Source organism: Thunnus maccoyii, chromosome 19 (genome assembly GCF_910596095.1).
Source record: "Thunnus maccoyii chromosome 19, fThuMac1.1, whole genome shotgun sequence".
Taxonomy (NCBI): Eukaryota; Metazoa; Chordata; class Actinopteri; order Scombriformes; family Scombridae; genus Thunnus; species Thunnus maccoyii.
In genome coordinates this window covers 25,956,745-25,971,496 of record NC_056551.1, presented here as the reverse complement: position 1 = coordinate 25,971,496, position 14,752 = coordinate 25,956,745, and the positions used below count along the sequence as shown (strand labels likewise).

Here is a 14,752-nt window from a genome sequence, read left to right as displayed (position 1 = left end):
GGCGTACAGATATATAGATAGGAGACGATCCTCTCATCGAACTCTCCTGCAAGAAAGCAAATAAGCGTTAATTCCCAAAATGTCGAACTGTTCCTTTAATCTTCACCGTCAGCTGCGGTATTTAGGGGGAGTCTGATGTTTTTGTATCTGCATTATCATCGTACTGGTGAGAATCCACAACACTTGCCCTCTCATTTCAAACATGTGGCCTAAATATTCTCTCTCTTCGAGCCTTTCCCGACCTCTCTGCACATCTGCTCGCCGTCACTACGCCTTGAAAAACTGCAGCCTTTTTTTTTTTTTTTTTTGTTGGGCGATTGAACTTCGCTGCTGACTCAGAGTCTTTGAACTGAGCAAAAAAAGGAAGAAGCGGCTCTCCTCTTTTGCCTTGAGGGACGGTTCTCAACAAACCACTGATCCAGGATTGAACAGTGTCTCTCTCTGTAATATTAAGAATCATGAAATCAGTGTTTTGTTTTGTTTTTTTCGGGAGCTGCTTCCTCCCACCTGGAGGACTCTGCTAACACCCGGCTGCTGCTGCATCACAGCAAGTGTTCTTTTGAAATGATTCCTCTCCTCCCGGGTGACCATCCACTGACTGAGTAATGAGATCTTCTGTAGTGTGGTGTACTGTATGCAGTTTTATCGTTGAACGGATTGAGTTTGTACTTGTCTAATGTTTAGTGGAGTGCTTGCTCGTGGTGTTTTGTGTCCAGATGTGTGGATGTGATGTGAGAGAGTGCGGCTGCTCATCAGCCAAATACTGTGTGTGTTCCTTTCTCTCTTCTTGTTTTTGTTTTTTTTTTTCTTCCCAGATGATAAAACTGCTCTCCATTTATCATGTAAGCAATTTAGATGCATAGACGTGCCTTCTATGCATATGCCTATGTGTATGTGATAGCTATTATTATTAAAAAAACAAAAACAAAAACAAAAAACAAAACAGTGCTCTTTAGTTCCACCGCCATTCAAGAACTTGTAACACTTTAATGTGAATTCTTTCATCCTGAACATCCTGAACAAAAAAAGGAAAAAAAAAAAAAAACGGTGATCGCAATGCAAACAAACTATATTTTTTAACGTGTATATTGTACATGAGTACCTGGTAGAGGAGAATGTACTTACTAAAACATATCTACTTGCCAATAAGATATACTGTATGTATATTCCTACAGCTTTCTCTCTGTGACACAGAGAGGGACCTTTCACAAAGCTTAAGAGGTTTATTGTATGACTTTCAATGCAGTTAACCATGTTAACTTCCTCAATAACAATAAATGGCTAGCTCATGCCTCATTAAAATGCTGTCTTTTGTGTGTGTGTGTGTGTGGTTTGTAGAATTTGTTTGGCTAACATTTTGAGCTGCAACAGTTTTGATAATAGAGAATTTTTTTAAGCAAAAATGCCAAAAATTTGCTGTTTTCAGCTTCTCAAATGTGGCGATTTACTGCTTTTCTTTGTTGTACGTGATGATAAACTGTTAGACAAGACAGTTGAAGACATCACCTCAGGCTATGGGGAACTGACAGGAATTTTTCACTATTTTCTGACATTTTATAGACAAAAAAAAATCTATTAATTGATAAAATAGTTAGTAGATTAATCGATAATCATTAGTTGCAGCTCTACATCAATTGAAGAGACAAACTTGTTGATTCAAAGGAAGGATACAAGTAAAATTTACATGTTTGAATTAAATATTTGATTTATTAGTTTCTTGATGTTTCTGTAGTGAATGTGGACTAAAACAAGTACTGCCTCCAAGATATGCTGATATGAATTCAGTAACTGCTCAAAACCAGTTTATCTCATTTGCTTCGAGACTGTGGTAATTGTGAAGCACCACTGCAGACAAAGTACAAGTCTTTTGAGCAAACATACCCACTCAAATCTGAAGTGAAGGCACAGAAAATAAGATCGATCTGAGAGCCCGATATGATCGATCCACTTTGTTTTAAGATGCACATTATTTCATTTTTAAATGCAGCCCTTATTTTACTTGAAATGAGAAGAGAATGTGTATTTACTACCAGAGCACTGAGTGTATTATTACGTTGTTGGTGTATTTACTCATTCACACCTCAACATCAACTGTATTCATTGTTCGATGTGTTGATGTAGGCATGTTTTGAACATCACTGCTCTAGTTTATTTAATGCAGTCAAGCATTACAGACAGATATTACAGACACTGATTTTATTTAGTCTGCGTTGGTCTCCAGTCTAAACATGGACACAGTGGTTGTCTCCTCATCCAGTGAGACCTTCCTGCTCAGGAGCTGTTGAAGCTGCTTCTCCTCGTCCAGCTCCTCCTGGACCTCCTGCTTCATTTGATGGAGACAGAATCTCCTCGCTGTGGTCCAGGCCTGTCAACAACACTCAGTTAGACTGAAGTCTGGAGATTCACTATGTTTTACTCACCAGTTCAGCCATGAGGAGATGTTTTGTCTCTGGTCTCCCGATCATTTCTTGAAATCTGTAAAAATAAAAAAATAGATTGTGTTATTTTCTACAACTGTAACGTGTTTTTAAAAAAGCTGTAATATAATATGTTAGTTTTCTATCAGTATATGAGTCACATAAACAGTCAGTTTGACTTACAAAGTTTCTTTGTGTCAGCAGCCAGGTCTTCATCTGTCTGACAGTGAAATGATCAGGGACTTGATTCTGGTCGTCACAGTGGGTGTCCCCTCATCCAGTGAGGAAACCTTTGTATAACCCCCCCAGAAGTCTCCCTTTTTGGTGTTCTATAGCAGAAACCTCTGGAGAAACCCCCCCCTGCCCCTTGAAGTCCCACTTTTTGGTCTTCAGTGGCACAGACATTGCTATTATTCTTATATAAGTACCCTCCCTCTCCTTCAGATGTCCCCCTTTTTAGTCCTCTGTGACAGACACTTGTGAATCCTCTCTCCTCCCTAGAAGTCCCTCTTTTTGGTCTTCCGTGGCACAGACATTGCTATTATTTAGTCTTCAGAGGGACAATGGAAGCAGCGTGACATTGCCCTCCAAATGCCATGGAAGAAGGCACGCACTCTCTTCTTCCTCTTCATCTTTCTCTGAACTCCGAAGTCCTCAGCCTCCAACTCCTCCTGCAGGACTTCCAGCTCCGGCTCCATGTATATAATCACGTTGGTCTCCAGTCTTGAGGATGAGGATGTCCTCACAGGGCTTGTCTCATCCAACGAGACCTCTGGAGAAGCCGCCTTCTCCTCCAGAGGTCCCTCCTGTGACCCTACCGCCGTGCTGAGCTGAGGCTGAGGTCTGCATGCGGCAGTCTGCACTCTATTTTCCATATCTTGGATCGCAAAGATGACGTTCTCTCTTGCAGAAAAGAAGCTGTCATCATAGTCCATTATGTGGAGGATCTTCTGGGAGTAACGGTCAAACTCCTTTAAGATGGATTTGACCATGAATCCTGCTGCTATAGTGCAGACCCCGAGCAGAGGGGCTGCAGAGAGAGGTCCGTACTGAGGCAGACAGGGAGCTGCTGAGTCCCTCAGCAGTCTCCCAACCTCAACGCTGGCTGCTTCAATTTGACCTGCAGACTTTGGTTCCTCCAGGAGGAACTTAAGAGTGGTGTTAATCACCTCCTGGATGACTGGTGCAGTGCTCTTCTGGAGGTCTAACAGCTCTTGTGGCTTCGCATCCCCTGAAGAGACGGGAGGAATGCGAGATCCACCAAAATATTTCAGCAGCTTGCTGAACAGTGATGGTAGATATGTTTGCACAGCCTTCTCTGCTTTTGGTCGGAAGACTGTAACAAACATCTGAAGGCCCTCCAGTGTGACCTTCCTGTTCAGCAGCTGTGAAAGCCGCTTCTCCTCGTCCAGCTCCTCCTGGACCTCCTGCTCGATTTGACTGAGACAGAACCTCCTCTCTGTTGTCCAGGCCTGTCAACAACACTCAGTTAGTCTCAGCAATAAGATAATAAAGGTTTATAGTAGACTAGTGTTACATAAAGGTTTACATATCAAACTACAGTCTGAAGATTCACTATATTTACTCACCAGTTCAGCCATGAGGAGATGTTTTGTCTCGAGTCTGCCATCATCATTCATTATCATAATTTCCTGAGACCTGAAAAAATAAAAAAAAACATTGTGTTATTTTCTACAACTGTTACATGTTTGTAAAAAAAAGCTGTAATATAATATGTCAGTTTTCTATCAGTATATGAGTCAAATAAATGGTCAGTTTGACTTACTCCTCCACAAAGCTCCTTCCTGTCAGCAGCCAGGTCTTCATCTGTTGAACAGTTAGATGATCGGGGACTTGATCCTGCTGCTTCAGGAGCATGAATTGCCTGAGCATCATTTTCTGCAAGACAGATTCAGCAAACAGTCAGCTCACAGAAACACCATATTATACTCAAATGTAACATTAAATTGAACAGTGCACTTTTACATTTGACAGTGACTTACTTCTGCTTGGTAGCGGCATCGCTCTTCTTCAGAGAAAGAGGATGGTCTCATTTGTTGGACTCGTTTAAAGATGGCGTTGTTGTCCATTTTTAAGACTTGTCAGTTTTCCACAGAGAGAAAAAAACAATAAATCTGTGAAGTAAACAATCAGTAAACAAGTTTGTCGAACGCAAGGAACGAATACGTCGGTTCAGAGGGTTTGGACAGCTGAGCGATCAGGTACCAAATGAGTGAGAATGTGCAGTTGTTCTTCAAGTTAAGAATATTCGGAATGTAGATGTGTGTGACATCATCGACATTCTTGACACATCAAAGGACGGAACTGATGAGCAAATCAGCTTAACTCCGCCCACTGCATACCGTATTTTCTCTAATAGTGGCCGGGGCCTTTATTTTAATTGAACACCGGCCACTATTAGAGAAAATACAGTAATTTTGAAAAATGCTAAAAAGTGGTCAAGGGGCTGAGGGGGGGTCATGGAGTGGGGTGGTGAGGGGGTGTGGGGGTGGATTATAGGGCCCCCGCCACTCAGCCTTGCAGACAATTTTTCCCAGTGGTCACTCACAGTATCGCAGCAAAAACTCCCTCTGCAGCCCAAAAAGCATTTTCCCCATAGACCATCAGGTAAACAACATCAATTATGACTCTTTCACCTGCTTCATTAACAAGGGATGTTAATGAAGCAGGTCGGCAGGCAGGAGTTCAGACGTAGCACAAAATATTGGTACCCTTCCACTTTAAAAAAAAAAACCCTCAATTTTCTCTGTATTAAGTTGAAACTGACAGAAGTATATGGTACTCATCATTCTTTATTTCACATTGAATGTAACTGAAACCTTGCTTTTGATTTACAACTTAACATATTATTATAATACAATAAAACAAATGAAAATGGCCAAAAATATTTTGTTGTACACTGATCCAGTACAGATAAGAGCATTACATTACCCTAGTTTCTGGTGTACAAGCATAACGGTAGTGGAAATTAACATAATAATAACCATCATCATCATCATTACTATCATGTGCCGCATGTTAGCAGGTTACTTTAGAACAGTTAAACACATCCATTCCTTAAACTTTCTCTCTGTGTTTTTGGTTTTGGAAAGGTTAGAAAAAATAATGCTCTAGGTGTTGTGCATTGCTGTTATTGTAATTCAATGCACATCTCCTCAGATATGAGAATATAAATGTATATTAAAAAGATTCATGTTGAAATGTTGAAATTTATGTTGAAAAGAGATGTATTTGGCAAAACCTTTAGAGTTACATTTTGTATTTTAGTTACAGCTGACCTCTTTGCAGCAAGAGGTTGTCATTTGAAATTAATGTAGCGATCAGGTGACCGGTCGATCTCGGAGGACACAGCGGGGTTCAGGTCCGGATCCAGATTCAGGTCCAGAAGCAGCAGAGTCTGGTCTCTGCTGGATCTCGATAGAAAAGAAACAATTACAGCTTTATTAAAGCTCATGAATTCAGTAAAAAAATTTCTGGAAATGACATAATTACAGATAGAAGTCATTGAATGAATGAATGAATTCATTGAATATCAATGAATAATCTCAAATATATAAACTGAAAGCTGTTTATACTGATTTAGATTTTAGCTAATATTGATCATATTGCCTGATTTTACTACTGAAAACAACGTACTTTTTATCAGATGAACGTCGTTTGAAATCAATTGAACAAAGGTTCGACTGGTCGCTCTTTAAAGACACACAGCTGGGTTCAGGTTCAGGTTCAGGTTCAGGTCTAGGTCCAAGTCCAGGTCCAGGTCCAGGTTCAGGTCCAGATCCAGCAAACCTTGGTCTTTCCCAGTCTGGGCTTCTACACAACACACACAGAGCTTTAAGTGTGAATAATGATGATGGATTAATGTAACAGTGATGGACAGTTAGAGATCCTCAACTCACCTCTGAGCTTTGGTCTGGAGGTCATGTTCCACACACAGAGAGCTTTTAGAGGGAAGGACTCCCTCCAGACAGCAGTGTGAGACAGAGAAAGCTGTCATCGGCTGCTGCAGTTCTTCTATCAGTCAACTGGATGGTGTCATGAGGCTGCAGTGAAGTGAAGAGCAGCACACACGATGCACAGAGGAGGATTTACATTCACTGACTGGATTTGAAAGGAAGCTTCATTAATATTCAGTAAATTTAACACAAATAAACAACATTTAAAAAGTTTCAATTGTGCATGATTATGCATGATCCTCCATTTTAATAAAAAAGTCAGAGTGTGCAGGATGCAAAAGCAGATCAGCTGTTCCAAAGTGTCACCCAAATTATTATAATTTACTTTTCATGGGATTTCTTTTACAGTGAATACAAACATCAATAGGCGCCACATGCTAAACTTGTCACACTAGTTCAGTTGTGTAAGTAACAATATTATTTTGTGTAGAATGTTTTGATTGTGGTGATGGCGACCTGATACTGTCAGTGATGCAAAGCTCACTCTGATCTTAGTGTGTCAAGTGTCAACCTGCTCATCAGGCTCTGACATGTGTCTTACCCGCAGTGCAACGTATTGAATGTGTCCATGTAACCTGGCATGTCTCCCTTTGAATACCACTGCCTGTGGATGTGCTCCGTTTAATGGGCTTGTTCTGAAACCTCCACAACCTGGGTTAGGGGACAGTACAACTCAATCCATAAGAATGTACAATTTATGAATGTACAATTTTTCACTGAGGAAGACTAGACTGAAATGTTTTTAGTTTTTGGTACATCCTTGAATATTAAGTGCTCTGGGTCACTATATTTTAAAATGGTAAATGGGCTGCATCTATATAGCGCCTTTCTAGTCTTCGCTTTACACTACATGCCAACATTCAGTCTATGATTCACACACACACATTGATACACTGATGGCAAAGGTTACCATGAAAGGTGTCAACCTGCTCATCAGGAGGAGTTTCTGATCATTCACACACACACACACAGATGGTGGAGCCTTTAGGAGCCATTTGGGGTCCAGTATCTTGCCCAAAGACACTTCTATATGTGAATCAGAGAAGCTGGGAACACTTTACCTCCTGAGCCACAGCCACCTGTTATTTTAAAAGGTTTCACAGGAAACGTTAGTTTAGGCCTACTGTTGTGTCTGACTTCATGTGTTATGGAGACAATGTAAACAAAGTAGTTTGATTTTGTTTTCTGTTGTCTGAAGAAAGGAAATAATCATCATTTGTTTGAGGGGGAAAACCCACCAACATGTGACTAAGCCTGCTCAACAAAGATCAGTAGAGTTAATATCTTTGTGTAGCTGACACACAGTAAGATGCAGTTTGTAGATGTTCATCTTTCTTGCATTTGTTCTAAAATTCTGCACAACAGATTTTTAACTTGATATAATTTCTTCTTGCTGGTTTTTAAAGGATCTTTGAGTGAACAGTTATACTAATTACTGACTCATCCATGAAGTTCTTTCATGGAAATTCATCCTGAAATCAACAGCTGCTTTAAAACTACAACTAACTTAAATAAGATTATTTCATTAAAACCAAGTCAATCGGTTCTTTCCAGAAAACTTTCTTGGAATTATTAATATTAATGTTAGGAAATAACTGACCCATAAAACACATTTGTTGTTGGATTTTAGTCACTGATCCACTGAAAGCTTGTAATTCAAATCTTTAAACTGCTTAACTCTTAATAAGGGCAATCTAGATTTAGAACATGCAAGCGAAGACCTATTTGCAACATGACTTGACATGTTTCCCTTTGAGCAAGCGTGGTAGTGTATTAAAGGAATGCTATTGTCTGTGGATGCGCTCCATTTAGGGTAAACACCCCCATCAAGCCCACGTACCATATAAGCCCACCTGCAACTTTTGCGTCAAATTTTAAAAAAAAAAAACACATCATAATTTTTTGCTGTTTGATGTTTCTTCCAATGAAGCTGCTTGTTGCATGAATGAAATTTAAATTGAGTTATCAAAGCAAATGTGCTGATCCCAAAAGAAGTTGCAAAAAAACTTTGGTGATTTTGGTACCCTCAGAAAATAACATTTTTTGCATATTTCTACTTCTATTTTTGGTAAATACTCAATTGTTATCAAAATTTAAGAGATTAGTGATTTGAATAAGACGTATGTTAGAATATTACTTGAATCATAAATACGGTGTCTTTTGAAATCAAAATATGAGTTTTAACATGCGAGCAAACAGACCACATGCTGCATCAATACAGTAGCTGCATAGTATGGTTCATTGCAATGACATAAAGCATGATAAGTATGTATAGTTTACATTTTTGTATGCAGTTTGTATTATCATTGATGTGTCAAACACTGAAAATTGTCGGTTACATTACCTATAGATGGAGAGAAGACGCTGAGTCACCATGTGAGAGACATGGAAACGCATATGTGCAGGAAAACAAGCGGGAAGAGAGGAGGAGTATGTGAGCCACAATTATAAATAGCCAGCATCAATGGAGCCCCGATTCAACGAGTCACCATGGCAACGTGGAAGAGGAGGGCGGCGTTTTTTACCCCGCTAGATCTAGAAATCTTAATGCACTCATACGGCGAGTTTGAGCATGTATTTAGAAAGAAGTACAACACCGCTGCACCTGCAAAAGAGAGGGAGACGGCGTGGGAAAACATTGCTGCTCGGGTCGATGCGTAAGTTTAAATGTAGTCCTTTGTAATCACAATAATTACAGGGGAAAACTGCTCGAATGGCTGCCTATTAATTTATTTCATTTAGGTGCAATCCCGCGGGGGAGAAGCGCACTTGGCAGCAGTTTAAGATGAAATATAAAAACATTGTTCAAACAGGTAAGACCTCGGCATAATCTCATGGGGGTACCTCATTTTTATCTTGTTTTACATTGTAAAGTAAATATTAAGTGGCTGTTTGACTCTGCAGTTGTTTTATCCCCAACATAATGCTGGTTTCACACACATAAATGTCTTTTCATCTATGTTATGTTCTGTTAAATAATTAAGCCTATTTAAACTAACACATATTTCTACTCAGCCAACAGGAAGAAGGCAGATGCCCGTAAAACGGGTGGTGGCCCAGCACCGGCACCTCTAACGGAGGCAGAGGAGCTGGCCCTAAACCAGAATTTAGGAAGGCCAGTGGCTGGCTGAAGTATGGGTTGACAGGTGATTAGAAGTGTGTTTGAGGCGCCCTAAGTTAACTAATTAACTTCATATATTTTCTGACACAGTTGGATATCTTTTGGACTGATGATTCAACTAGTTTCATACCAATCCAAACTGTGAAAGAGCTCCAATTGGACCTTCAATCATTGTCTTTACAATATTGTGTTGCAATGTTGCCCCCTAGAGGCAAAAAAAGAGAAAAACTACAACAAAAATAAATGAATGCAGCTTTAATTTTTGTCTTTTTGTCTCTTTCTTTCTCCCTTGACTTTCTCCCATCAAAATATTCTTCCTTTTTCCTCTTCCTCTTTTTCTTTCTTTGTCTTTATTTCAGCCTCTTCAGCCTGATGTCACAGGGTCACAGACAAAGTCCTCGAGGAGCATCTGATTCGCCGCAGGACGCCCTTTCAGATGGCGATCGCTCACTCACGAGACTCCACGCTTAGGCAACACTGCTCCATGCCACCACCGCCAGGGATACAAGCTGATGTGTTATGACATCCCTCCAGAAGACACACACACACACACACACACACACACACACACACACACTTCCAGGCATTCAGAGTGAACTAGCAGCATCTGGACTATTTCTCTGAAGGACTTTATACCCAGGGTTATTAATGACATTACTGAACAGAGACATGTGTGTATGCAGGGCAGGCACATGTCTACCTCCCCCCTTCCATACAATTGGACTTCATTTTGGAGCCAGTGGAGTCGCCTCCTGCTGGCCATTAGAGGGAATGATGTAGGTTTAAGTCACTTCCAGGTTGACTTCATTTCTCAGCCCCAGAACTATCCGCTTGGTCCCAAAGATGTAACAGAAATGCACACACACACACACACACACACTATCTACACGTCATTGACTGTAAGCCCTCAGCATGCACAGTCATGAATTTGGCATTTATCCATCATATGTCATTAACTATGCTTCCCCTTCTTTCCCCTTTTCTGTTTTTCTGTCACGCTGGTCTTTCATCCCTCTGTCACCAAATTTGGTTATTTTAATTTTTAGAAACCCACTAATATTTAGCACATATAAGAGTAAAGTTACACCAAAAAAGGACGGAGGTATAGTGTTCTTAGCTATAATTTTCCTGCCTCCTCTACCTGCTCCTGATGATGGTTTTAAAGTCAATTTATCAGACACAGCTAACAGATACGGCCTAACTTGTAGTACTGCTGCTCTCATTTGGTTAAAATTCCTCCTCAGAGCATATTTAAAAAAGACCTTAAAGGATATTATCAGCAATCCTCATGTGCAGAGTCAAACCAACAATGAATTGATCTATTGTGTGTGTATCCAAAGCCTGAAATATATTATTCCTCTGTGCTGTAGACCTCCGTTGTTGTCCAAAAACTATTAAAAACACGTCAATGAGCCACACCGCCGCACTGGGTGACATGTTCCTTCATCCCGAAGAGTTTGGTCATGTTAGTTTGTTTAGAAACGGCTCCAAAGACTAATAACAGTGATCATATTTTCAGTTTCTCCGGAGAGTTTCTGGGCTCATGGAAAGTTGAACCTCTTTGTTCATTGAACGCACCGAGCAAATTACTTCTGTTACCACATCTTAGATGAGGATGATTTATGAACCATGAGGCCTTCCTGGCATTATCTGTTTTTGGACACTGGTTTAGATCAGGCTGCCAGTTTGTTAAATTTGTTTGTTAATTTGCTCTGTTCATCTCTATAATTACACCCACACCCTCTCAGGGCTGTCCTCTGTGCCGTGTTCAGCATTACTTGCTCGTGGGCAGTCCTTTTGCCCTCCTCTTCTCTAACTACTGTACAAACACAACTCTAGTTGTATCCCTGAAGCATTTCTGCATCATTTGCAAATCTGATTGTATCACATCAAGCATCCATCCATCAGCCTCTTCTTACATTGTAGTATATCATGCTCGAGTTAATGCTGAGGTACTCATCAGCTGGTATGCACATCTCTTCTTTGGCTTATATAAGTAATTATGTGTTTTCATAACCAGCTTCATTATGTAAATATGCAGCGGTGGAAGAAGTATTCAGATCCTTTACTTAAGTAAAAGTACCAATACAGCAATGTACAAATACTCCATTACAAGTAAAAGTCCTGCATGAAAAATCCTACTACAGTAAAAGTACATAAGTATTATGAGCTTGATGTAGTTAAAGTATTGCAGTAAAAGTAGTGGTTTGGTCCCTCTGACTGATATATTATTATATATGACATCATTAGATTATTAATAGTGAAGCATCAGTGTTAGAGCAGCATGTTACTGTTGTAGCTGCTGGAGGTGGAGCTAGTTTACACTACTTTATATACAGTTAGCTAGTTTAGTCCAGTGGTTCCCAACCTTGGGGTCGGGACACCTCCAAAGGGTCATCAGATAAATCTGAGGGGTCGTGAGATGATTAATGGGAGAGGAAAGAAGAAAAAACAAAGTTCTGATACACAAATCTGTTTTCAGTTTTTGGGCTTTTTCTCTAATCTTTGATTTTTGGTGAAACATTGGATCATTTGAACATTTATTGAAATGAAAGCATGTGAGAAGTTTAGAGGGAAAAATCACTATTTGGTGGAGCTGTTAACAACTCATAGACATGTGAAATGTGACCCCGACTACACACTGCTTTTTGTAAGACGTCAAAAGACAAAAAGGTTGGAAACCACTGGTTTCATCTTTAACAATGTGTTGTATTTTAAAAGCTTGTTATATTATCCATTGTGTCAAATCTTCATCTGAAAAGCAACTAAAGCTGTCAAATATTTCTTTATTAATTTTTTTTCTGAAAAATGTCAGAAATTTCCTCTGAGTCCAAGGTGAGATATTCTAGATGACTGTATTGTGCAACAAAAACATATTCAATTTACCACAATATAAAACAGTATTTACTGCTGAAAATCTGCACAACTGGCATTTTTGCTAGAAAAAAAAATGATGATGATTGTCCAATTTTCTGGTGATTAATTTACTGTCAATCAACTTTTAAAAATGTTTTTTAATTTAATAAAAAAGGTTTTTTTCCTATATTATTGTGTATTTTATTCCATTTTATTTTGTATTATTTTAATTGTCTGATTTTACTCGCTTCATTGTGATCCTGGTTCAACCATGTAAAGCACTTCCTAACTGTTTTTAAAAGTGCTGTATGAATAAAGATTATAATTATATTTTATTTTATGTTATTTTCCTGCATCACTTCCTGTTCGCTGGGCTTTGAGGATGCTGTGAGGATCAATCTAACACACGTGTTAATCACCTGAACCTCACTAAACCTGACTCTCAGACTGAAAGAAGGCCTCACTAAAGCCTGATTTATTCATAACTATTTTTTAAATTAATATAACACAAACTCAAATCTCTGTTCTGTTGAGGAAACTGTTGACTCTTCTCTTCACATCGTCTGGCTCGCAAACAGGCTGTTTTGGTGCTTTTTCAAGGTTGAGTTAACATTCAATTTCATGCAAATCTCATAGCCTTCCGAAATGTTTGGACAATTAAGTGTGCAATGTACCATAACTACACAGAACAGACGTGGGGGGGGGGGGGGGGGGGGGGAGCCAGTGGCAAATTGTTAGACATTACAACAAAGGAGCCACAAGAGGGCAACAACAGGCCGGCCAGTACAGCACATTTTAAATGACTGGCTGGCATTTGTTTAATTAGAGCTGAACCTTCAGAGGGCAGAAAGTGGTCCTCAGGGACACTAACTACAAATCAATAAATCATAGTGTGTCCCCAGATGCTGATGTTTATTTCAATACCTTCAGATGTCGGTGTCACATCCCACATGTGTGCCAGTAACAGGCTTTGTTGCTCCAGTGACCAGCTCTAGAAAATGGCTTAAGGTTAACCCTTGGCTACGTTTGCTGAATAATAGAATTACATAATCATTATGGTCTCTAATTGCACAGTGCAGCAGGCCTATTGGATTTGTATTGTATTGCACATAATAAGTGCAGCTGTTTTGCTTGAGGGTAAATAAAGAACCAAAAATAGATCTATTAGAAAGTAACTTATTCCCATATGGTGCGTGAATATGAGTCTTGTGCGGCACATGTGTACAGTCAGAAACACAGAGTTAAATATGCAGCAGCGGGTTTTAATCTATCAAGCAATAACAGAACAGGAATGTAATAGTTTGACTGGGGATCGTAGAAGATGTCAGAGGTGGAAGAAGATCCTTTACTTAAGTAGAAGTACTAATATAACAAGGTAAAAGCACTCCGAGTTCTGCATTCAAAATTAACCCTCTGCAGTCTGTCTGTTGATATGTGAATACATTTTTTATTTACAGTGATATAACTTTATTTAAATAAGATATCATAGCATAAGCTTAAAAAACATTGAATTATTAATATCCTCAGTGATTTGAAGATGAAAACAGCACTTTACATGTAAATGTACTGTGTTATAGTTTTATTTTTCACATTTTCTGCTGTATTTGTAAGACCTTTGACCATGTTTAACACCGACATCCAACATCATAACAGTATAAAAATAACAAAAAACTACAAAAAATGTGACAAATACCCTTTAAATAGAAGCACTAATACAACAATGTAAGAATCCTGCATTCAAAATCTTACTAGTACAGAAGTATTATCAGCAAAATTAATTTTAAATATCATTTGAAGACAAAAAAGGCACAAAAAAGTTGCTTTAAATCACTTTACATGTAAATATACTGTGTTACAGTTTTATTTTTCACATTTGCTGCTGTATTTGTAAGCCTTTTTACATATGCTCACCTTAAGTTTTGGACCTTTGATCATGTTTAACACAGACATCCGACATCATAACATTTTAAAAATAACAGAAAATTACAAAAATTGTTATACATACCCTTTAAATAGAAGTGCTAATACAACAATGTACAAGTCCTGCATTCAAAATCTTACTAGTACAGAAGTATTAACAGCAAAATTCATTTTAAATATCATTTGAAGACATAAAAGGCATAAAAAACAAGCTGGTATTAAATCACTTTACATGTAAATATACTGTATTATATATAAAACAGATAAATCTGAGGGATCATGGGATGATTAATGGGAGGGAAAGATGAAAAACAAAGTTCTGATGCACAAATTTGCATTTATATTATGGCATTTTCTTTAATCTTTGCTTTTTTGTGTGAAATATTTGACAACTTAACCTCTTTGTCCTCAAACAGCTGTTTAAATGAAACAATCTGGGAAGTTTAGAGGGGAATTTTCTC

General features: G+C 38.9%; 1 protein-coding gene across 1 annotated transcript; it reads right to left on the bottom strand.

Annotated features, from left to right (window-relative positions):
* Window positions 1-1,895: 1,895 nt before the first annotated feature.
* Window positions 1,896-4,675, bottom strand: LOC121885391. Its single transcript, XM_042394798.1, has 5 exons — window positions 4,421-4,675; window positions 4,204-4,316; window positions 4,007-4,076; window positions 2,601-3,889; window positions 1,896-2,475 (listed from the first exon to the last, which is right to left on the bottom strand). Exons 1-4 carry the CDS (start codon window positions 4,505-4,507, stop codon window positions 2,963-2,965), a joined length of 1,197 nt encoding a protein of 398 aa, XP_042250732.1. The 5' UTR covers window positions 4,508-4,675; the 3' UTR covers window positions 1,896-2,475; window positions 2,601-2,962.
* Between the last annotated feature and the right edge of the window lie 10,077 nt (window positions 4,676-14,752).